The sequence below is a fragment of the Bos mutus genome, chromosome X, assembly GCF_027580195.1.
Source record: "Bos mutus isolate GX-2022 chromosome X, NWIPB_WYAK_1.1, whole genome shotgun sequence".
Lineage (NCBI taxonomy): Eukaryota > Metazoa > Chordata > Mammalia > Artiodactyla > Bovidae > Bos > Bos mutus.
The window spans coordinates 34,225,963-34,250,641 of record NC_091646.1 but is presented as its reverse complement, the minus strand read 5'-3'; the positions used below and the strand labels follow the sequence as shown (position 1 = coordinate 34,250,641).

Here is a 24,679-nt window from a genome sequence, read left to right as displayed (position 1 = left end):
GGGAGCTGACATACTTGGGGACCAAGGGCCACTAAAGAGGAATGCACTAAGCAGGGAAGGTGGGTGTCAAGTCCAGGCTCTAGCTTCTCAAGGGTGCTCCTCTGAGAGCAGGTAGGGCCCGGGGGAAGGTTGGTCACTGGGCAGGACCAGGGCACTAGCAGGTGCAAAGTCACCAGGTTAGTGACCTGCCTGCACCTGATGTGAAGAGCTGACTAACTGGAAAAGGCCCTGATGCTGAGAAAGATGGAAGGCAGGAGAAGGGGGGTGATGGAGGATGATATGGTTGGATGACATCACTGACCCTGTGGACATGCTGCAGTCTGTAGGGTTGCAAGGAGTTGCGCACAACTTGGCAACTGAACAACCAACAGGTTTGTGGATGGCTGGGACCCCTTCTTGGGTGGTGTTGCCAGGCTCTGCACCAGGGAGACGAGGTTCAGAGGGGACAGTGTTATCTACCAAGTAGAAATGTCTAGTCGGCAGATAGACAAGGAGTTTGAAGTTCTATAAAGTCTGCACTGTAGACAGAACTTTGGAAGTTCTCATTACATAAAGACGGCCCCGAGCCTGGATGAGTCCCTGGGCAGCTGGAGAGGGAGCCTTGGCCCAGGCACCGAGCCCTGGGGCCCTGGGACACTCTGGATGTGGCAGAGCAGAGGGGGAGCTGGCTGCAGAGTCAGGAAAGTTGGGAGGGACACCCCTCCACCACCCAGAACACACATGTGAGGGCCCACCATCCCCTCCAGGTGTCAGGGAGGAGGGGGTGATGGGCTCTGTCGGAGCTTTGGTGATAAGATCACACAGGATGAGAAATCTGGGGCGAAGGGAAAGGCAAAAACCTGATCGGGATGGCATTAAGGGGTGGAAGCAACCCGTCTCCGCAAAGAGGAATAAAGAAAAGGAGCTCCATCCTGAAAAATGAGGGAAATTCTGACACCTGCAACAAGATGGATGAACCTCTGAGACATGACACGTGGCAGAAAGCAGCCAGAAGACACATCCTGTGTGACTTCTCTGAGGAGTGCAATTCCAAGAAAGTGGGGGGGAGGGGGGAAGTTAGTGTTCAATGGGGACAGTGTCCGTTTGGAATGAGGGAACAGTTCAGGAGATGTGCAATGGGGATGGCTGCACACGACGGAAGTGCACTTACTGCCATTCAACTGCCATCCTGAAAATGATTCCGGGGGAAGTCTGAGATTACACACGCTTTGGCACGAGGTTTCAGAGGTGTGGCGGGGAAGAAGTAGACCAAGGAAACCCATTCAGGATCCATCCAGAATAACAGGAGGGAGGATGGGGTGAGACACAGACATACAGGTGGCCAGGGCCAGTCCGCTTATCAGCTGAGGCGGGCCTTCCTGGGGTGGGCGTCAAGGTAGGGCACCGGCTGCCTGCTCTGAATGCCAGCCTGAGCAGAAGGGATGGGGTGGCCCTTCAAAGAAAACGGACAACTGGTTCCTCTTCAGTCCCTCACAGGCCATTCCCCGTTTAGCCAGGCAGCGACCCCTTAGTGAGGGGAGGGCCTGAGCTCTTAACTGGACAGCCAGGGGTGGGCTCTGGCTTGTGCCAGTCACAAGCAAACATTCTGGTGGTCACCAAGGAGAACCTGGACAGGGTGCAAGTCACCGGAGCCTGGGGAGGAATATCAGCTGAGTAGGCCCCACCCCAAGTCAACCTGGGCCTCTGGAGCCTCAGCTGGCAGAGATGCCTCCCTGGCGAGATGGTGGCCCAGCCCCTGCAGTGCCAACGCCTGGCCTGCCAACCCAACCCTTGTCCCACCCTTCTCTGAAAGGCTCCTCATCCTACAAGCTTCTGCTCTCGCCACACCTACAACCCCAAGAAGCCTGTGCGCTGGCAGCTCAGCACCACCAGTGTGGCTTTCCCAAGAAGGCCCTCGCACCCTCCAACTCAACAGTCCCTACCGCCCCAGACCCTCGCCACTCCCCACCCTGCATGTGCTCAGTCGTGTCTGCCTCCCACCAGGCTCCTCTGTCTAGGGGAGTTCCCAGGCCAGAATACTGGAGTGGGTTGCCGTTTCCTCCTCCAGGGGGTCTTCTGACCCTGAGTCACACCAGCTCCTTCACATCTCCATTCTTCTAGCTGTAGCCGTGCCTTGGCTCACATCCTTGTCACCTCTTGCCAAATGGCCTCCAGGCCACCTGCCACCAGGCCACCAAAGAGTCAGAAAACATCAACAGTGCAGTAAGGGGCACTTGACAGAGGTCATGCTGCTTGGCTGGGTCCTGTTAACTAGGGAACCCGTCCCTGCAGCAGACAGAGAACATGCGGACCAGCAGTGGGAGAGACAGGTCAGGGTATGGATCAGCCCAGCCCTGTGGTGCCCACGAGGTTACCAGAGGTGCAAGCAAGGCAGGGAAGACTATTGGGTACAGTGGCTTACAGCCCCACTCTGAGCAGAGGCTGCCGGCTGAAAGCAGCCTTCAGAATGGGCTGGAGGGGGCAGTGCCCACAGCTGGCCCTCCAGTCTTAAGTGAGGTGGGCACCATGCTTCCCACTTTTAAGAGTTGGCCATCCCCGTCACTCTCTTCTCGTCCCCAGCTAGCTGCTTCCCCTCCGCCCAGCCCGGGGAAGAGCCTAAGGGCCCACGGTGCGGACTTTGGCCTGCAGGAGTTCAGAGCAAGGCAAGCTCAGGAAGGCCGAGGTAGTCAGGGAACACTTCCTGGAAAAGTGGGACAAGCTCTCAGCCTTGGCATAGCAACCAGAGGGTGTCATCTGCAGCCTCCCTCCGCGGCAGACACCACCTAGAAGGCCACCGGAAACGGGGGTGGCACTCCCCACAAGAACATGGGCAAAGAACACTGCTTAAGGGAGCCACCAGCCTGAGCCCGGTGGGAGAAGCTGGTGCTCAAGGCTGGCTGTCTGCACCCGTTTCCAGGGGCCCCCGAATGCCAACAGAAAACACCTCTGACCTGCCCCCAACCCCCCTCACCCAGTCCTCAGAAGCAGCAGAAAAACACTAGAGCCTCCTTGATGGCGGCCACCTGCCAAGCCAGCCCAGGGGGTGTCCAGGCCAGAGCAGGATCATGGGGTGGCGGAGGGGACCCCAGAGCCACCTGGAGGCTCTGCCCACTTCCTCTGTTTGCCCTGGGCCAGGCATAGGTCACCACCAAGGGCACGTCTTCGCTCTCGCCGGCATTAGTCAGAGGTCATCCTGGAAACCTTCAGGAGGGGGCAGGGCAGGGAGGGACTGGTGGCACTCTGCCATGCTCTATCTGGCCTCAATGTGATGAACAGGACCCAGAGGAGGCGGGCGAGGCTGCCACCCGGAAGCCCAGTGGGTTCCCTGCGTCTCCCGAGCTCCCCTGGGCCCAGGGAGATGACAGGACCAATATGCCCTGCGTGGCCGTCAAGCCTGGCCTGGCCTGGGGTGCCCAAGGCAGGGCATAGATGGGGCAAGTTCGAGCCCGCACCCAGCCTGGGAGGAGGGAGCCTTTGGGAATTAGAACAAAGGCAGGGAAAAGCGTCCTGCAGGCCTCTGGGGCCAAGCCTGGGGCCGGAGTCTCTGTCCGAGCTGCCTGCTTGGACAGTGTCTCAGCTGGTCCAGGCGGGGGGATCACAAGGGGGCCTCAGTCACACGCACGCAGCACAGACATAACACAACAGACTTTATTGCCCCCCAAGAAGCTATCCTTCCTGCTCTGCCTGCCTTGCGGCAGGACCGAAGGAGGGGGGCCTTAGGAGCCCAGAATATCAGCACGCAACATCGAGGGGCTTAGCCCAGTGGGAAGCAAGCCCCGCTGCAGCCTGGCTCATTCTGGGGGGACCCGGTCCCCTAAGGAATGCAGGCAGCGCGTGGAACAGCAAGCAGCATGAGGAAACAGAAGCGCAAAGGAGAGAGTGGCGGTACCGAGCGAGGCTGGGCCCTGCAGCGGCAGCCGGCCGCAGGCGGCCGGGGAGCGTCACTCCTCCTTCTTGTCCGAGGGGCCATCTACCGCAGCCTGCAGAGGGGACAGAAGATTGCAAAGCGGTGGGGGGGGGAAGGCCAGGGTGCACCCCTCCCCTTTGCCTTCCAGTGCCCTCAGCCCCAAAGACCTGGCTGGGCACCCCTTTCGCCACACGCCAGGCAGCCGACAAGCCTGGGAAGCCCCCCCTGAGCAGCCCTGTCTCCCGGGCCTCACCTGCACCCCTCCTCATCCTCACGGTGGCCTCCACATTTCCAAGTCCCTCCCGCGTCCTGCCTTCAAGCCTGCCCTCGACTTCAGCTCTTGGTCCTCCTTTGGGGGCTGGGCACAGCCTTTCCACCCTCTGTGGCACCCCAACTTGGGCCCCCAAGCACTCAGTCAAGCTGTCAGAGTTCAGGGATATTTCCGTAGCCCTCATGCCGAGTTTCCGGTCTCCCAGAGCATGTGGAAACAGGGCAAGTGACTAGGACCTGTGATGCTCCCTGCTCTCTGCCCCAGCGCAGGGAAGGCCTGGGGCAGGGAGGGGAGTTTCCCATGAATCTCTCTGGTACTTGCTGGGGCCCTTCAGTGAACCTGAACAGGAGTCAGGGGGGCTCAAAACTGTGCACCAGGGGTACACGGCAGGAAAGGCACTCTTCTCAAGGGCACTGATGCTGGGCACGAGGCTGGGAAGGCCCACAGTGCAAAGGGCTGGCCTGGAGACCAAGGCCACCTTGCTAAGTGACAGCCATCTGCCAGGCCACAGCCCTCCTACCCAAGGAGGGGTTCCGGCTATTGGGGTCCAGACTGGCGCTGGCTGGAGCAGCACTAGAGAAAATCAGGGGAACTGGGAGAGACTGCAGCCAGCTTGCTGCCAAGGCCTCGCCAAGCGGACAGAGATCGGCCTGGAGGCTGAGGGGCTGACCTGCAGCTTCGTGTGCTCCTCCAACAGGCGGTCGTACTCCTTGGTGAGGCCCTTAGACTGCTTCCGCATGGCCAGAGCTTCATTTTCCGCCTTCTCCAGCTCTGGGGGGAGCACAAACGGCGAAGGAAGGAAAATGAAAAGATGAGGTTGAGGGAGAAAAGTGCCGTTTACTGGAGACAGCAGATGTGGCTGCCCCAGGTCCGTCCCCAGTGAGAGTGTCTGGGAGACCCCTCCTCTCAAGAAGACTCCTCCACCAGGTGCTGTGGAAGCATCCAGAAGGCGAGTCTCCAGAAGTGGGAGAGGCCTGGCCAACAAACCCGGAGCAACAGGAAGACATTAGGGCTCCCTCCCCCCAAACCCTGTCATGGAGATACCCTGTGTGGCTCTCAGCAGGAGTGACTTCACGGGGCCTGGGGGCCTGGGAGAAACATTCTGAAAAGGTTCGGGGCAAGAGCAGCAGGACCCCAGCCTTGAAGCTGGGAACAAGAGACATGTCAAGAGAGGGCTTTACGAAGAAAGCAGATGGGAGCATCTCTAGCAGCTCTGGTTTAGCCTGCCTTCCCCACCCACCAGGCCCCTGCTGACAAGACACAGAGTGCCATTCCCCATGCCTGGCACTGGCTGAGATGCTCTGGAGGTAGCCCCTGCATCTCTGGGGTGCCTGGGCCCTCCTTGCTGGGACTCTACACAGACTGCTAAACCACGAAGCCCCGATGGCTGAGGCCAACCCCAGCTGGGTTTCGGCTGGGCGAGCTGGGAGCCACTGTTTACTTTTGCCCAGCTCTTCAGCCTGCGTGCGAGTTTGGTATGAATCCTTTGGCACAGAAGGTGCGGCAGCCACCCGCGGAGGCTCCAGAGTTCTGGGGGCCACGGGCGACCTGAGGGTAGCACTCACTTTGCTTGTTGACAGCCAGCTCGTCCTTCAGCCTCTTGAGATCAGCCTTCAGGCTCCTGTTCTCTTCCTGCACCTTCACTTCGCTGTCCCTGCCACCCAACTTGGTGACACCGCCAGCTTCCTAGGAAGAGCGCCAAGGATCCAGGTCACTCAGGTGGAGGAGGGGACGGGGGAGGGAGGGAGAGGAGGCCTGGTCCGTCCTCGCCACTGAGCTGGGATTCCTCAAGCTGCCCTGGGCACTTGCCCCTTCGGAAATGTCAGCACAGAATCAGGCCACTGTGTGTTCCCAGCCACCTGCTACAGCTCACAGGCCACATGCCCTGCCTGCCCTGGCTCCGTTCTCAGCAGCTCCTCCGAGTTTACCCCCAGGCTAGCCAACAACTCAACTTGCTGTCATTTGGGGACTGTGGCCAGTCACCCCCAACTGACCTAGGCCCTCCCATTTCCCTCTCCCCAAGCGCCACCCTTCACTCTAGCCAAGCCCCCACACAGCGCTGCTGTGCCAACTGTCTTCTGCCTCTGAATCCAGCTCCGTCCATCTCCTCCTCCCCAGCTTGGCTCACACCTCACCTCCTCAGACAAGCCTTTGAGGATTGCCCCACCTCATCCCCAGCTGATAGCCATCCTCAGGAAGACCAGGGCGGTGGGGGGGGGGGTCTTGTCTTGGGTGTTTCTGTGCTAACTTGCCCCATGCTCGCAGCCCAGGGCTCGGCTCCTTAGGGAGTAGGTTTTATCAGGGAAGAGTCTGACCTGGCTATAGCAGAGGGAGGCAAACAGAATAGCCGGGGTGCCCCCTTGCCCACCATGACCCCCAGACCCCTCCCAGACACCCGCCCTCCACAGCGAAAAATGTCCATTCGTCCGCCTGACTGCTTCACTTTTCGGACAACAGCAGCGTCACATATTTCCGAGGCCCACGAAGAATGTCTCGTGGTGAGGGGAAGGAAGGGGGTCAGGTGGACCCAACTCACCTTCTTGAGCAGGTCGTTCTCCTCCATGTACTTCTTGGCTGCATCACTGGCGCTCTCTGCCTGCTTTTTAAAGGCTTCGTTGGAGGCCAACAGCGTGGCCTGCTGGGAGATGAGAGTCACCAGGCGTCTAAGCAGACTATAATTGTTGATAAAACGAAGGGAGAGAAAAAAATGGCTTGCATGAACTTCTTTGGGTTGCGCCCACCCTCTACCTGCCTCCAACCGAGACCTGTCCTTCTGGATCGCCAGCCTGGAGAAGAGCAACGTACAGCCAACATGAGGGCAAAGATGGAGATGGAGCTGGGAGCTGTCCTCCGCCACCATGATTGCTAATGCCCCCAAAAGGCTGCTTGCAGCCCTGAGGCTCTCTTCCAGCCTCGAAGGCACAGGCAGCAGGGGCCTGACAGGACAAGGGGGACCGGGTTTACGTCCAGCCTGGAGGCCCAGAACCCGGCACTGCAGGGCGGAGCCCGGACATGCCAAAGCAGCCCCGATGCCCCTTTCCTTGCTGCAAGGCTGCACTTGCCCTGATCACCCAGAGCAGCCCGTGCTGGGGGCACTTCGAACGGGCCAGCTGAATCGTGCAGGCCACCTGGGGAGGCAGACACTACCACTGCCCCCATTTTACAGAGGGAAACAGAGACTCAGGCTGCTGAAGCCATCGCTTACAAGCCAGAAACCAATGTGGCTGGAATGTGCACTCCTGCCCGTTCTGACCCCAAGGCCCGAGCTGGCAACCACGCCATGTTCTCAGTTTCCAGGGAACCACACCCGAGGGCGATTGCAAGATGGAGACACCTCTCCTCAGGCCGTTCCCATAGGCAGTCCACAGGCGGCTGCCAGAGCACATGTGTTAGACAGGATCACCACCCTGAGGTTTCCCAGGGTGAGGGGGACAGAGGATAAGGGATCAGGGCCCAGGTACACATCTCAGGTCCAGACCAGCCACGCTGCTGCCAGCCAGAAGGATCTCTATTCGTCTCCAAGGCCAACTGTTCAATATCATGGTAATCCAAGTCAATGCCCCAACCCAAAATGCTGAAGAAGCTAAAGTTGAATGGTTCTATGAAGACCTTTTAGAACTAACATCCAAAAAAGATGTACTTTTCATTATAGAGGACTGGAATGCCAAAGTAGGAAGTCAAGAAACACCTGGAAGAACAGGCAAGTTTGGCCTTGGAGTACAGAATATAGCAGGGCAAAGGCTAGGATGGACCTGCCCAGTCACTGCCCCGAGGAGGGTGCAGGACAGCCAGGGCCCCAGGGGCAAGGGGAGGACTCAGCAAGGGTATTTCCCCAACGACGTGCTCACTCTTAGGAGACAAAGCAACCGAGGCTGCCTGCTCTGAGGCATCATCTCCGGCCTCTTCAGGGCTCTTGTGGACACCCGCTACTCACACCGGCTGAGAGGAGCAGGGAGAGACGGGAGGGCCGAGACGCCCAGCTCGCCCTGGCCGAGCCCCTGCCAGGGATGAGCCCGAGGCGAAGCGACTCATGGGGGCTGTGAGGGACCCATCACGCTTCCTGGTTCAGAGAGCGGCTCCAGGGGCCCCTGTCAGGACGGGGAGAGCCAGGCGACTGATTCCTGGCAGGAAGGGAGAGTTTCCAGTGACATGTGCTCTCTAAAATTAGCGAGCGGGACCTCGTGGCCTGGGGCTCAGGTTTCCCTGTCTCAGCCCTGACTGCCCACCAGCCTGCCCCCCACCAGGCTGGAGCCCTGGAAATGCAGGGACCTCTCGAGCGCCCCGGGAGCCAGAGAGAGAGAAGCAATGTGCCTGAGGCACACAGGCAGAGTGGCGGTCCCCGGAGGAGCCCTGCAGGAAAGGCAAGTCTCACTCAACCCCGAGCCCACAGGCAGCCCCCAGACGATCCTGGTGGGGTGGAGCCAGCTGCTCCTCCCAGCTGGAGACTGGGTTGGGGGGGAGGGCACGTGTGCCACCTGGCAGACCCAGCTGGCAATGACAGGGCGGGCCAACCCGAAGTGACACTCCCTGTTTGCCGGCCCCCACAGGCCGACTGCGGCAGGGCTGTGAGTGACTACAGCGGAGTCACTCCGCTCTAGGAGCCAGGAAGGCCAGGCCCAGCTCTGCTCGGGGCCCTCCGGGCCCAGCCCCACTTACGGAGAACCAGGGTGAACAGCAAGAGCAAACACGTGGTACCGAGCCCCAGAACTGCCCACCGTGAGGGCCTCCCCGATTCAGGTCAGGAGCCTCCAGGATCAGGGCCCTGCCCCCACCACATGTCTTTCATACCAACCGTCTTCATCCTTGTCCTCTCCTTTCTTGTTAGACCTGTTCCTCCAACCCAGCCCCTGGCAATTCCGGGTAATTCCCTCCGCCAGGAGCCTCATCCCTCCAGGCTCTCCTGCCCAGCAGCCCAAGCTCCTCACAGATCCCCTGGCCCCTCCACGCCCCAACCTACACTGACCTGAGCCTTGCCCTGACCACGCCACCAGCAGTAACCGCTGCATCCCAGGAGCAGCCTGTCTGTAGCGTTTGGGGCGGCTCACAGGTCATCCCCTTGCAATTCTTCCCTGCCCTTCCCTCCAACACCCCCAAATGCCTGCCTTCAGGATCCTGGCCAGATCTTGACATCCGGCAGCCTACCCTCTGGTGGCTCCTGTGTCCCCCCAAGGCATGGCCGACTCAGTCCATCCAAGACAAGCCAACCAGCCCTGCAGTAGATGGCATCGCTGATCTACCTGAGCTCTCGGACTTGCATGTCACCCGGGGCCCCAGTCCTCCTGAGGCCTCATTGCTTCTCTCCTTGGTGACTGTAACAGCTCCTAACTGGCCTCCTCCCTACCCTTGATCATACAGTTTTGCAAACCACAACCCGAAGGAAAGCCAGTGACCCTTCTCCAAGACAGTCTGACCATGTTACCCCTCTGCTGCGATCCCTGATGCCCGCCTACTGCCTCTGGCTGGCACACAGCCGTCGGTGAGCTGGCTCTTATCCCCTCCCCACCTGCATGGCCCTCTGCTCCAGTAACACCGAACCGCTGGCTGTGCGTGAGCACACCAGTCCTCGCTTGCCTCATCTCCATGCCGCTGCATGTCAGCCCTCGCCAGTCCCCCTCCTGGTGGAGCGCGCTCACTGATGACTCAAGAGCCAGCCTGCTCTCCCCTCAAAGCCTCTCCTGAATGCCCAGGGTCCCCTCCGCCCATTGCACAGTCCCTGCTATTCCTGATCATCTCCCCACATCACCGTGTCACTTGCTCCTCACCTGGCTGCCCAGCTACAGATGCCTTCAGGCCCGGGACAGCACCCTCAATCTCCCGACCCTCTTGTCCCAGGTCCACTGGGAAGGGGCCCAGCAGATGACGTCTCCCGCCCCCCGCAGCGGTGAGATCACACCTCTGGCCAGGACAGAACGTGGGTCTAGGGCCCTGACTCTCCCCAGACTCAGCCTTCCCTCAGCCCGGCCGCAGCGAGGGGGACACAGGCTGACACGGGCAGGGCTTGCCCGTCAGTTGAACCATAGGGTGACAGCAAACGGCAACAGCAGGTGCCATGTCAGACCTGTGGTGATGAGCCAGCTAGGCTTGTGACTGCCATGGTAGCTGAGAAGGCACTTGGGAAAACATTCATCATCAAAGCTGGGGGCAGAGCCCAGTGCCCCGGCCCAAGTTCAAAGGGTGCCCCTGCCAGTTACCCGGAAAAACCAAGAGCGGCACTCCCTAGCATGGCCACCCATGCCTACCCAGGAGTCGGCATTCTAGAACTTCTTACTGCCCCTGACACATTAGGCCCCATGCTCCTGGGCCTGCCCTTCATTTACCCAAGATCCAGCTCCAAAGCTCCTGGAACCCTCCACTCCCTCTCAGGCACATCAGTGCACCCTTTTTCTGTCTGTCTCCTGAATGCTCTGCGTCTCCCCTGGGACCCAGACCCAGGACAGAGCAGGGCACACGGTGGGAGGTGCTCCACTTCAGAATCTCCAAGTCTCAACAGCGCAGAGATGGCAGTCAGCCTAGAGAGAAGGCTGGCGGCCTGCTCTCCCCATGCCTGCTGGCCCCGCTCCATCACGCTCAGCTCGACCGCCCAAGTCCTGTTCTGCAGGTACCTATTCTTAGCCATTTCTGGACAACAGGTGAGAAGCCACCGCCAAAGGGATTTCCCAGAGGCACAGGGCTGGCAGAGGGGCCCAGGGTCTGGGTTATAAACACACTCAGTAACAGAGGGAGACGTCAGGGCCCAAACCATAAGAGAATCCAAAAGTGGCCTTGGCGGACAAATGTCACCCCCAGAGACCTAGTAAGATGTTTCTGGACACTGAGGAGGGCTTTCCTGCTTTTCTAAAAGGTTGAGTAAACAAGAGTCAGCAGTAGAGAGAGAGCCAAGCATATCAAGCAGCAGGGACATGCTTCACAGGTGCTCTCCACCAATCCTGTCTGCCTCCTCTGGGTGAACTGGAGGGGAGGGCTGGCTTCATAGGAATTGAGAAGAGAGCAAGAAGGAGTGTCTTCGCACATCCCAAATGGAATATTCTAGGCCTGTGGCCACCCCGCTCCACCCTGGCTGTTGCCAATCCTGCCATGAGCATTTACCAGGTCACTCGGCCCTCAGGACACGACAGGACAAGACAAATGGGCAGGCACCTTCCCTTACCCTGTTGCACCGCGCGAGCAGGAAGCTGGGGTCACAGCGCCACCTGTTGACATTCCAAGCTGACTACAACCCTGTCCCAGGTGGTGCCCTGGGCCGCAGGTGGACGCCAAGGCAACACAGAGGCTGCGGTGCAGATGCGTGGGGAGGTGGCCACCCTGGTGAGGAGCCGAAAGCCAGGTGCCGCCCCAGCAAAAGCTTGAGGCCAAGGATACAGGCAAAGTCTAAGAGTAGGGCTGAAGTGGCCCCAGGGAACTCTCACCCTAATGAGTCTGGAGTCACAGAAATAAGGAGGCGGCAGAAGGGGAAGGAGAGCTGACTCAGAAACTGTCCAGGGAAAAATTTTCTGAGGGCTGCCCCCATCCATCCATCTCAGGAGTACATTTCAGCCCTCAGAGGTCCTCTTCACCCTTGAAGTCAGAAGAAACAGGAGGGGGTCGGGGAAAGGCCAAGGCCCTGCAGCAACTCAAGCTTAAGCCCTGATGTCTACCCTGGGGACAGCAAGGCCAGATACAGAGCGCAGGGGCGGCAGGCCCTCTGGAGCTGAAGAGAAGCCGTGAACAGGAGCGAGCTTGTCACGTTGCCTTCTTGAAATCAGGGACAGAGAGCAACCAAAAGAGGCCACACACCCCAGGCAGATGCTCCAGTGCTGAAATGCACTGGGGGCACTCTGGCTACTTGGACAGAGTGGGAGGTGAGTGGGTAACAGGTAGGGAGGCCAGAGCTCCCCAGGCAGCAGGAGGAAATAAACTGCAGGGTTTTTTGCCTTCTCTACATACATAAAATTCAGATGGGTGTATCTCTCCTTTTCTCCTTTGCCTTTCCCTTCTCTTCTTTTCACAGCTATTTATAACGCCTCCTCAGACAGCCATTTTGCCTTTTTGCATTTCTTTTTCTTGGGGATGGTCTTGATCACTGCCTCCTGTACAATGTCACAAACCTCTGTCCATAGTTCTTCTGGCACTCTGTCTATCAGATCTAATCCCTTGAATCTATTTGTCATTTCCACTGTATAAACCTAAGAGATTTGATTTAGGTCATACCTGAATAGCCTAGTGGCTTTCCCTACTTTCTTCAATTTCAGTCTGAATTTGGCAATAAGGAGTTCATGATCTGAGCCACAATCAGCTCCCGGTCTTGTTTTTACTGACTGTATAGAGCTTCTCCATCTTCGGCTGCCAAAAATATAATCAATCTGATTTCGGTATTGACCATCTGGTGATGTCCCTGTGTAGAGTCTTCTCTTGTGTTGTTGGAAGAGGGTTTTTGCTATGACCAGTGCGTTCTCTTGGTAAAACTCTGTTAGCCTTTGCCCTGCTTCATTCTGTACCCCAAGGCCAAACTTGCCTGTTACTCCAGGTATCTCCTTAATTCCTACTTTTGCATTCCAGTCCCCTACAATGAAAGGACATCTTTTTGTGTGTGTTAGTTCTAAAAGGTCTTGTAGTTCTTCACAGAACCATTCAACTTCAGCTTCTTCAGCGTTACTGGTCAGGGCATAGACTTGGATTACCGTGATAGTGAATGGTTTGCCTTGGAAACGAACAGAGATCATTCTGTCATTTTTGAGATCGCATCCAAGTACTGCATTTTGGACTCTTGTTGACTATGATGGCTACTCCATTTCTTCTAAGGGATTCTTGCCCACATTAATAGATATAATGGTCATCTGAGTTAAATTCACCCATTCCAGTCCACTGATTGCTAAAATGTTGACATTCACTCTTGCCATTTCCTGTTTGACCACTTCCAATTTGCCTTGACTCATGCACCTAACATTCCAGGTTCCTATGCAATATTGCTCTTTACAGCATTGGACCTTGCTTCTATCACCAGTCACATCCACAGCTGGGTATTGTTTTTGCTTTGGCTCCATCCCTTCATTCTATCTGGAGTTATTTCTCCATTATCTCCAGTAGCATATCGGGCACCTACCGACCTGGGGAGTTCATCTTTCAGTGTCCATTCTTTTTTCCTTTTCATGCTGTTCATGGGGTTCTCAAGGCAAGAATACTGAAGTGGTTTGCCATTTCCTTCTCCAGTGGACCATGTTTTGTCAGAACTCTCCACCACAACCTTCCAAATAGCTGAGAAAAGAAGAAAAGCTAAAGGCAAAGGAAAAAAGGAGATACCCATCTGAATGCAGGGTTGCAAAGAATAGCAAGGAGAAATAAGAAAGCCTTCGTCAGTGATCAATGCAAAGAAAGACAGGAAAACAGTAGAATGGGAAAGACTACCAATCTTTTCAAGAAAATTAGATACACCAAGGGAACATTTCATGCACAGATGAGCACCATAAAGGACAGAAACTGTGTGAACCTAACAGAAGCAGAAGATATTAAGAAAAGGTGGCAAGAATACACAGAAGAACTATACAAAAAAGATCTTAATGACCTAGAAAACCATAATGGTGTGATCACTCACCTAAAACCAGACATCTTAGAGTGTGAAGTCAAGTGGGCCTTAGGAAGCATCACTACGAATACAGCTAGTGGAGGTGATAAAATTCCAGCTAAGCTATTTCAAGTCCTAAAAGATGACGCTGCTAAAGTGCTGCACTCAATATGCCAGCCAATTTGGAAAACTCAGCAGTGGCCACAGGACTGGAAAAGATCAGTTTTCATTCCAATCCCAAGGAAAGGCAATGTCAAAGAATGTTCAAACTACCACACAACTGCTCATCTTACACGTTAGCAAAGTAATGCTCAAAATTCTCCAAGTGAGGCTTCAACAGTACATGAACCGAAAACTTCCAGATGTTCAAGCTAGATTTAGAAAAGGCAGAGGAACCAGAGATCGAATTGCCAACATCTGCTGGATCATCAAAAAAGCAAGAGAGTTCCAGAAAAACATCTACTTCTGCTTTACTAACGCCAAAGCCTTTGACTGTGTGGATCACAACAAACTGTGGAAAATTCTTCAAGAGATGGGAATTCCAGACCACCTAACCTGACTCCTGAGAAATCTGTATGCAGGTCAAGAAGCAATAGTTAGAACCCTACATGGAACTCAGCTATCAGGGAATCCACCTGCCATGCAGGAGACCCCGGTTGCAGGGAGGTTCTTTACCAATTGAGCTATCAGGGAATCCACCTGCAATGCAGAAGACCCCAGTTCGATTCCGGGGTCAGGAAGATCTGCTGGAGAAGGGATAGGCTACCCACTCCATTATTCTTGGGCTTCCCTTGTGGCTCAGCTGGTAAAAAATCCACCTGCAATGCAGGAGACCTGGGCTGGGAAGATCCCCTGGAGAAGGGAAAGGCTACTCACTCCAGTAAGTCCTGGAGAATTCCACGGACTGTATAGTCCATGGGGTCACAAAGAGTCGGACAGGACTGAGTAACTTTCACACACACACAAGTGTTTTTCTTATGGAAATGTTTTTCTTAATGGAACTATGTATTCGCTTTAGAATCTGCCTTTCTTCAAAGTGATTCAAGATTAACTTTTTTTCTTTTCTCAAACCTTGGGCTGATAATGGTTCAACAAACCAGTGTTCATGTCAATTGTTTTACGGCCGGGGGGAATGAGACACCTCGTACCATCCTATCTCAAACATGCACGTACACTGTGGGAAAGGGGACTGGTGAAACCCCTCAGCCTTGAGGTATCTCTCTTATCTGATTAATAAGCTTACTAACAGACATATTCTGTCCCCTTCTGATGTCTATGTCAAAAGCTTTCCCTATCTGTTATACTTTAATAAAACTTCGCTACACAAAATGCTCCAAGTAGTTAAGCCTCGTCTCTGACCCTGGCTCGAACTCCTCTCCTCTGGAGGTCATGGCTCGGCTTGCAGAAGCAACCTTTCAGAGGGAGGGAGCAGTCACCCAAGATGTGCCCCACACAGCCAGTAAGTGTTAGTCACTCAGTCGTGCCCGACTCTTTGCAACCCCATGGACTGCAGCCCACCAGGTTCCTCTGTCCATGAGACTTTCCAGGCAAGGATACTGGAGAGGTCGCCATTTTCTTCTCCAGGGGATCTTCCCAACCCAGGGTTCGAACCCCGGTCTCCTGTACTGCAGGCAGATTCTTTACCGACTGAGCTACAAGGAAAGCCCCACACAGTACTCCAATCCAAAGCAAAGTGTCTCTTGCAAGGCAATGAGCCCAGGAAAGAGGCCTGGCCCAAACAGGGAACAAAGCAAAGGACTAGAGGTGGTATCAGCTACTCGATCCAACGCAGAGGCCACTGGTGGCCTTTCCGTTTTAAATTAATATTTTGGTCCTATCACTTTATGGCAAATAGATGGGCAAACAATGGAAACACTGACAGACTTTATATCCTTGGGCTCCAAAATCACTGCAGATGGAGACTGCAGCCATGAAATTCAAAGACGCTTGGTCCTTGGAAGAAAAACTATGACCAACCTAGACACATGTTAAAAAGCATGCCAACAAAGGTCCATCTAGTCAAAGCTATGGTTTTTCCAGTGGTCATGTATGGACGTGAGAGTTGGACTATAAAGAATGCTGAGCCCTGAAAAACTGATGCTTTTGAACTGCGGTGTTGAAGAAGACTCTTAAGAGTCCCGTGGATAGGAAGGAGATCAAACCAGTCAATCCTAAAAGAAATCAGTCCTGAATATTCATTCACTGGAAGGACTGCTGCTAAAGCTCCAATACTTTGGCCACCTGATGCAAAGAACTGAATCACTGGAAAAGACCCTGATGCTGGGAAAGACTGAAGGCAGGAGAAGGGGGATGACAGAGGATGAAATAGCTGGATGGCATCACCAACTCGATGGACATGAGTTTGAACAAGCTCTGGGATATGGTGATGGACAGGGAAGCCTGGCGTGCTGCAGTCCATGGGGTCGCAAAGAGTCGGATACGACTGAGCGACTGAACTGAAATGATATTAAATGAAAAATCAACTCCTCAGTCACAGAGCCACACTTGTTCACAGCGAGCATGTTTCCAGCCTGGAGGCAACTGGTCAGATGGCGCTGGGCTGGAGGAGCTCACAGTCCTTCCCATCTACAGACCTGCTCTCCATGCCTCCTGCCCTCTGCCTTCCGAGAAAGGGGCCCTGCTAGAACATCAGGCTTCCTTCCCATGACCTTGGAATCAGGAAAACTGAGCCCCTATTGTTTGGCACCGTGCCCCCAAACTGCTCATTTGCCATTTGCCTTTAGAGTATGAGGAAGAGAATTCTTTGGCCAAAACCAAGTAGCTGAGCAAAAAATCCAATTTTAAAAGAAGCTGATGCTCATTTCAATGCATGTCAGATGGTCTTCCGTGATCTCTTCATAGGCAACTCCCCACACTTTACCGCAGTCCCCACTTTATCAGAGCCCCTGCTGGGCCTAGCACCCACAGGACACCAGCACACTAATGCAGCTGGGCGACTTTGGCTGGAGGAGGAGGGGACTAGAAATCAATGGACTTATCAAAAAGTCTGTTATTCAGTGCTTAGCTCTGAAGCACTATTGTATTTGAAGTCTCAGAAAATGATGGCAGCTGATTGACAGATCAAGAGGAAATAAAGGCCAAAAATCCCTCTACCTGGCCTTCTAAGGTCAGCCCTTCAGTTAAATCACTTTATCTCTGGGATGATCTTGAGCATCAGATTTTAAAAACCCCTCAGTTATTTTATTTAGATGTGGATTACAGCAAGAGTAAAAAAGTATACTTTTTTAGGTTTCCCTTGTGGCTCAGCTGGTAAAGAATCCGCCTGCAATGCAGGAGACCTGGGTTTGATCCCTGGGTTGGAAAACTCCCCTGAAGAAAGGAAAGGCTACCCCCTCCAGAATTCTGGCCTGGGTCCCAAAGAGTCAGAAACGACTGAGCGACTTTCACTTTCATGTTCACTTTCAAAAAAGTATAAGCAAAACCTGCAAAGTAATCTGGGAAATGTGACCAATCACCACTAAGTTGGTTACTATGAAGTTACTCTAAGGTTCTCATATGCAAAATACTAGCGTGCTTAAAACTTTTTAACCAAATCCCTCTCTTTTCAAAGTGATAGGCCAAAATCCTATTTTGCCTATAAACATGCTATTTGGGATTGGCTTCAAAATACTCCAGAGGATAACGGGAGTGATCAAACTAGACTGGCCAAGGACACACTTGCTGTTGAAACTGAGTGACACCCGCAGGGGGCTGCTCTTCTCTACTGCCTCCAGTGCTCAGCCAGGCCTGAGAACCCCCAGCAACATCCAACCAGACGCCAGGGCCCTGAGGCTTCCTTGGTGTTTCCCCCCAAGCCCTTCCTCGGCCGGCCTCTCCTGGCCTTCCACTCTTCCCCCTGCACTCACTCTCCCCACCCTGTGCCCAGCCTGGAAAGTTAAGACCCTGAGGGCCAGGCCTGGCATTCTCTGTGGCACAGCCCACCACACAAGTGGGGAAAATCCCACAAAACTCTCTCACTACTTGGGGTGATACCAGGAACAGTCACTGTTTATGAAGCAATCCCCATAGACCAGGCAGGATGCCAAGAACACAGCCCCGGTCACCTTAATCCTTACACCAAGCCTGTGAAAAGGCATCCTCAGCCATTTAACCAGGGAGGGAAAAGGCTCCAGAGACTGAGTGACTTCCTCGAGGTGACATGGCTCAACAGTAACAGACCCAGGGCCCAAACCCAGCTAATTCCAACACCCACTCTCACTACAGCCGCCTGCCTCTCAGGGCCGTTGTGGGCTATTACATCCCGCTGGGGAAGGGAACTTTGCAAGAAAGCCCAGGCCACCCCATCCGTATTGACTGTGGCGACAGAACCCAGCCCTAAAGGAGTAGGCAGAAAACAAGAGGGAACCGCGGACCAAGTTCAGGTCATTAGAGATGGAGCAATTTCACACACAGGGCCTGGATGCAACTACTGCTTTGGTCCTGACCATTCACATTTCCTCAAAGGCAAAGAAAACAGAGCTTGACTCTTAGAACCTGCAAACCTCAGCCCAGCAAGAGCTGCTGGGCAGCCACATCCACAACTGCAGAGGGACACCGGCCAGTTGCAGCCCCACTCAGAGCAGGGAAGGAGGCACGAAGGCAACAGATGAGACACAGTGCACAGCGCCCGGGTACATCCTAAATGGTGACCTGCACCGTGCCCTCAGGGACCAAAGACCCACAGCGTGGCGCCACAACCAGCAGCATCCATGTCCTCAACACGTGTGTCTTCGCACGCACTCCCCCCACCCCAGCGTTCCTGCTCAGTGCTAAGGAGACCTGAAGAGCTGGGCATCCAACCTAGAATAGTCGGCACAGCAGCTCGAGGAGTTCAACCTAGACACGGGCCTGAAGCCGGCCCTGTCTGCCCAGACACTCCCTTCAGGCCCAAAGGGGAAGGCAGCCCTGTGTATGTGCCTGGCCCTTGGCATGGAGCCGGCAAGACTAGAGGGGGTGACCCTAGGTGGCCATGTCCCAGGCCACCAGGGCCTTGGAGGTCAGCACAACACAGGCCTTGGACCACAGGATGAGAAAGGCAGGAAGCACAAACGGGGGTTCTAGGCTGACTGGCAGGCCAGCAGGTGGGGGTCAGGGGGGTCCAGGCTGAGGCCACGGAAATAGGGAAGGGGCCCCACGTGGCTGGTTCATGACAGAGAGACCAAAGCATAGACTCAGAGGGCTGCAGGAAGGGGTCACATCCCGAAGGTCTCAGGGTCAGGCCTTGATGTCAAAGCCACTCTGAAGGCACTGGAAGCAGGGGCGGTGGGGCGGTTTTATACCATCAGAAAGCTTGCTTGGCTGGACCAGGCAGCGCAGACAGGCTATGAGGGCAACTGTGGGGCAGGAAGCCTACTGAGATGACGCAGCGCTTTCTGGACACCGAGGAAGAGAAGCTCAGGAGGTAAGCTCCCTGGTTTGTGGAGGGGGGACAGAGTTCCCGTTTGGAAGATGAAGAGTTTGGGAGGGCTGCCTGAACTACACTCCTGAGCTGCACACCTAAAAATGGTTTGGAGGGGCAGGTACTTCCCTGGTGGTCCAGTGGTTAAGACTCTGTGCCTTTACTGCCAAGGGCCCAGGTTCAAGCCCTGGTAGGGGAACTAGGATCCATGCAGCCAGGCCAAAACAGCAACCAACGAATATGAGAAAGCCTGTCTGACAATCTCATATATGACAGAAGAACGAAAAAGTGGTTCAGATAGCCTGCTTGATGCTATATGTACGTTTGACAATTACAAACAAACGAATGAAAAAGATACCACAGGAGCTGGGGAATCACCTGTGATAAGAAAAATGGGCAGAGCTCCCCCGGCCTTCTGTGTGGAGACAGCTGTTCTCGAACTTCGTGGCCCAGCCCACAGCTGGGCTTTCTCAGCAGGAAGCACTGAGACCTGGGAAGGTAGCAAGCTGCTACCTTCAGAGCAACCATGGAGCAGCAGGGGAGAGCTTTGTGAGGAAGGACACACCTGTTTAAGGATGTGATGCTCCCCGACCAGGGATTGAACCCAAGCCCTCGGCAGTCAGAGCACGGATTCTTAACCACTGGACCACCATCAGGGAATTCTCCCCGCTGTGTGCTCTTAACCCCAGACCCAGGAGGAGCCAGTGCCACTCCCAGCCTCTTCTCCTAGCCTTGCTCTCTCCCTCTGTGGTCCCCTCACCACTAACCTGCTGTCTCTCTCCCCTAGTCTTGTCTCTCCCTGAATCGGCCTTCATTACCCTTAACCTGGCTTCCAGGGAGTGGTCGCCCAGCCCTCTCACCCATCCGCCATCCTTCGACCCCTCCGTGAAGCCACCCCCCTCCACTGCCCAGCCCCTGCTTCCTCGCACCTTCCAGTGGGCCTCTCGAGCTCCCTTCCCCTACATGCATGTACCAGTCTTCCTCTGGGTTTTGCCACTCTGCGGGCACCCACAGCAGAACCACCACCAATGCTTCTGCCTCCAAGGCTTGGGGTCCCCACTAGTTCCCCCCCTTTCTCCGGCCAGCACCTCAGAAACCTGGTTCAGGCCACCAGCATCTCCCAATTCAGTGATCTCCCCTTTGCGCCCCCTGCTTCTAGGTGCTCTTGCGCTAAAAACTACCCCACCCCGGGTGCTGTTGCCAAGTACAAATGTGCAACTCGGACCACGGCACAGCACTGCTGGAAAAATGCAGCACTCTACCACACAGAGGTCAGGTACACACTCTGAAACTGGCATTAAAAACCCTCCACCATGTCTCTGGCCACTCCTGAGTCATCTACCCTGCTCCACGTGCTCCTTCTCTAACAGCCCACTGGGTTCTGGGACTGGGCCAGTACCTGCCAGTGAGACATGTGCAAATTCGCAGGAGAAAAACAGGAAGACAGACACAAACACTATGACCAGGAGGTCCAGCTGAGAGGCATGCAAAGTAGCAACTGAGAGGGGTTTTCCTGGTTTATGAGAGAAAACTGGGGGGATGAGCCTGATGTTCAGCAGCGGGGAACTAGAAGATTCGTAAGAAGGCTGGAAACTGATGGGCTGTAGTAGAACAATGTTCATGACGGACAGTGGGAGATCCAAGTTCGCCTGTGGTAGTTCCAATGTGAAGACGCGTGTGGCTGCTGTAGGGAAAGAACCCAGGTGCTGAGGTCCTATCCCTTTAAATCGGAATTCTCAGTTCTGCTGATGACTAGCTCTGGGAACTTGGGTCTCTGAACCTCAGCTTTGCAGAACTACTGTAAAAATTAACGTGTGCTTGGCACATGGAATCCTTAACAAATGGTAACTGATATCAGTCTAGAAAGATATTCAAAAAAGGCATGTGGCAACACTGGTTGACATTTTAGAGGATGTCTTTTATTTGTTTATTTAAAGCCTCAACTTCCTCCAAAGGCTATATACTTTCAGATGGCTTAATAATCTTCAGATAGGGGCACTTTCGTGGTGGTCCAGTGGTTAAGAATCCGCCTTGCAAGGCACGTGACGATCCTTGGGTGGGGAACTAAGATCCCGCATGCCATGGGGCAACTGAGCCCTCATGTAACAACTACTGAAGCCCGTGAACTCCAGAGACTGTGCCACAATTAGAGAGCCCATAGGCCACAAAGAAAGATCCCACATGACACAGCAAAGATCCTGCAGGCTGCAAGTAAGACCAATGTGGCCAAATAAATAATCTTCAGAGTACAAAAGGGACTAAGAGATTAAAGTCACTGGACTCCTAAAACTTAGGCTAAGGCTGATGCATATATTATGTGCTTGACCCAGGCACCTTCCTACCAAAATCCAGGGGAAAAAACAGCCTACAATCCAGTCTACAGTCAGAGGCAGACTATAAACCAACAATCTGTTACTAAGAGCTCACACCAACACAAACAAGCGGGCATCCGAACTGGTATCAGAACTAGGCAGAGGCTTGGGCTGGCCATTTAGAACCTGTGCAACTCAGGCCATCTCTCCAGTGCTCCCTCTCTCCTGGGTTGCCCTTTTCCACTCACAAAGGCCCCCTGAATTATGAAGCTATTACAGAAGTCCTTACTGATTTCAAGCCGAACCAGAACCCAAACAATTCACACACACAACTATTCTCCCTCAGTATTCCTGCAGCAGCTCTGTCTCCTGTACAATGATGTTCTGGTTATGGAGCTACGACCGTGAGTGGGACTCTGCAAAACAATCTAATACACCTAAACTTGACCCAGCCGTGACAGAGAGACATCTCTCTTGTTCTTTCACAGACTTGCACACGGCTAACAAGAGTTAGTGGGTCATTTATGCAAAAGAAAAGTGTACAAAAGTTGAGAGGAACATGGAAGCAAAGCCATGTAGGACAATAAACGAACTAGTCCATGTAGGGCAGACAGAGGAGAGAAGGCAGTCTTCAAAGAGAAAGCGCTTCCAAAACTACAGGACAGACAAGAGCATGGTTTCTGGAAATACCAACCAGGTACACAACGAGAGGGAGAGAGTATGCCCAGTGTTTTAAATGTACTTGACCACTGAGTCACTTTGCTGTACACCCGAAATTAACACAACATTGTAAATAAACTATAGTTCGATTTTTTTCAATGGTTAACAATTAAACACCAGGGTCACTGGGAGCTCAGCAAAATGCAGGTCCTTGTCAGCAGGCCAGGGGCAGGGCAGAGGGTCTCCGTTCCCAACAAGCCCCCAGGTCTAGCCAATGCTGCTGGCCACAGGCCACGTTGAGAGCAGCTAGGTGCCAGGGAACGAGGATCCCACAGATCCCATTTCCAATAATTAAACAGAGAAAAAGGGGAAAAAAAGAAGCATCCTGTGCCAGATTAGAAAGCATCAATGTGGGAAAGTGGTTTTTTAATGGTAAAAATTTCCAACCAGCTCACCTATGTGTGACCAGGGAACTGATTTAATACACGATGGTGCCCTCACAGCATGGAACACTGCACAGCCATGACGTACAGGAGAAGTCTGTGCAAGTCATTTAGAAAAACTGCCAAGATAATTGAGTGAAAAGGGCAAGTCAAAGCAGAGCAAAAAAAAAAAAAAAAGCCATAGTGCTCATAAGAAAACAGTTAACATATACGTAAAAGATTATTTTTAAAAGTTTCAGAAACATCCCACTTATTACCTATAGCTATCTCTGGAGATGAAAACTTGCAGTTTCTCACCACACACAACTATTTGAAGTTTGGGGGGCTTTGTTTATGTTTACAGTGAGTAGGGATAACTTCTGTAATCAGAATAACATAGGTGATAGTTGTGTTTTTAAAGTGTTTCCTGTAAGCTGCATATGAGCTGTGTATTTGGACAAGAACAGTTCTATGGCTAATGTCATGCAAAGAGAGAAGTTCCTCAAGGGTCACAGCCACCATACAGGGTCTGACCCCTAGACTAGGGAGGAGTGTATCATCTTGGAAAATTCTAGAAACTAAACAGATCATCTGTGGACAACTAGTGAATCCACACCGATCCTCGGGGTCACTTTCCTTTTCTAAAAAGTCACACGAGAATTTCACATCCTTTTTTTTGATCAGCTACTACACAGGGATCCAGGAGAGTGTGGCAGGTACAGCAAAGCCTCTTTCAGCCAAGATAGACAACAAACAGATGGGGAGCTGCGGGAACAACCCGGCCCAAGAAGCTACTGTCTGACACATTTTAAAGGGAATTCGCTGAAACCTTCCTTACACGTTTCTCAGATTGAGAGGTCACAGCACAGTGGGGGAAGCAGCTGAAAGGACAGAGCGCACTGGACCTGTGGTCCAGATCTCACTCTCCTCTTAGAGATTCCACACCCCCCTTAGGAAAAGACAGAGATATAAACGACTGCTCTTCTTTAAATTCACCAGTCTGGGTTCGAAAGGAGACTGCCAACTGCTCTGCACCCTGACTGTGGTGGTGTTCTACTCTGCACTGGTCAAGCTAGAACTAGATGCTGACTAGTGCTTTATGCCAGTTTTTTAAAGTCAACTGCAGGAATTAAGCTGGAATGCCTAGCTTCATGGTGTTGCAGAGGACTGAGCTGAGCACACACTCACTCATCTGATACACCTGGCTACACTGTCCCCCGGCCCACTCAGATAATACCTGCCCTGGAGGCATTCTTCTGGAAGAGATCACAAAAGCAGAGCAGTCAGGAGAGTCAGACTTCAAAACCACAGTACGTGAGGAACAAACACCATTCCACCCACCAGCACTGTGACTACTTCTAAATTCACTACCTGAGCTTTGCCAGCATCTCTTTAAAGGTGGGACCCCAACTGCAACCCTCCACACAGCACTGGCTGACACTGAGTCAAGCAAGGCTGGTGCCTCCAGCCCTCACTGGAGGGGACTAACAGCTCATGAGCTTCTGCAGTAGCTCTGCCACGAACTCCTACTAAGCTGCAGTAAGGCACAAGCCCAAGTTTTTCTGAGTTCCTGTTTGGCCTTGTCTCCGCTGCCCTTTATGAACCTACACACACATTTGCAAACGTAATCCTGTTAAAAACTCAAGTCTCATTCGAGTTGGCCCCATCAGCAAACCTGTCTAGATGGCCGTGGGTTCTGAGTAGTAGCTCACATACCTGTTTTTCAACTCCTCCCACTTCCATTTCTCCCTGCACCTGCTCGCCATAACAAATATCCTCAGCAGAGAAGCATTGAGCCGGCCAGCGATGGAGTGCAAGCTCCTGAGACCCCTATTTGGATGGAGGTGACCCATACAGCAGCCACTCCTGGGACTTAGGACCCCACCCAACTACACTATTATGCCAGCACAGTGCCCACACTTCAGCACCTGGTCCATAAGAATCTTCTTGAATCGGAGACTGGCAAACCTTTTTCAGAAAATCCACACACCCCAAATGGGCAAAGGCAGGGATAAGACTGACAGAACCTGTCCCCCCAGCACTCACAATAGTTGCCAGTGATCCCTCTCTCTTCAGAGGGATGGTATGGGGAGGGAGGTGGGAGGGGGGTTCAGGATGGGGAACACGTGTACACCCATGGTGGATTCATGCTGACGTATGCCAAAACCAATACAATGTTGTAAAGTAATTAG

The 24,679-nt window shown here is 53.8% G+C and overlaps 1 protein-coding gene across 3 annotated transcripts in view; it reads right to left on the bottom strand.

Moving 5' to 3' along the window:
- Nucleotides 1–3,609: 3,609 nt before the first annotated feature.
- The window catches only part of BCAP31 (B cell receptor associated protein 31), a 29,107-nt gene continuing 8,037 nt past the window's right edge, over nucleotides 3,610–24,679 (bottom strand). For all 3 annotated transcript variants that reach the window (XM_070366076.1, XM_014482690.2, XM_070366077.1), the window contains exons 5-8: nucleotides 6,694–6,829; nucleotides 5,723–5,843; nucleotides 4,828–4,928; nucleotides 3,610–3,959 (exon numbers count right to left, since the gene is read on the bottom strand). In XM_070366076.1, coding sequence (XP_070222177.1) covers nucleotides 3,921–3,959; nucleotides 4,828–4,928; nucleotides 5,723–5,843; nucleotides 6,694–6,829 — 397 coding nt within the window. In that variant the 3' untranslated portion in view covers nucleotides 3,610–3,920. The remainder of the gene's footprint in view (nucleotides 3,960–4,827; nucleotides 4,929–5,722; nucleotides 5,844–6,693; nucleotides 6,830–24,679) is intronic.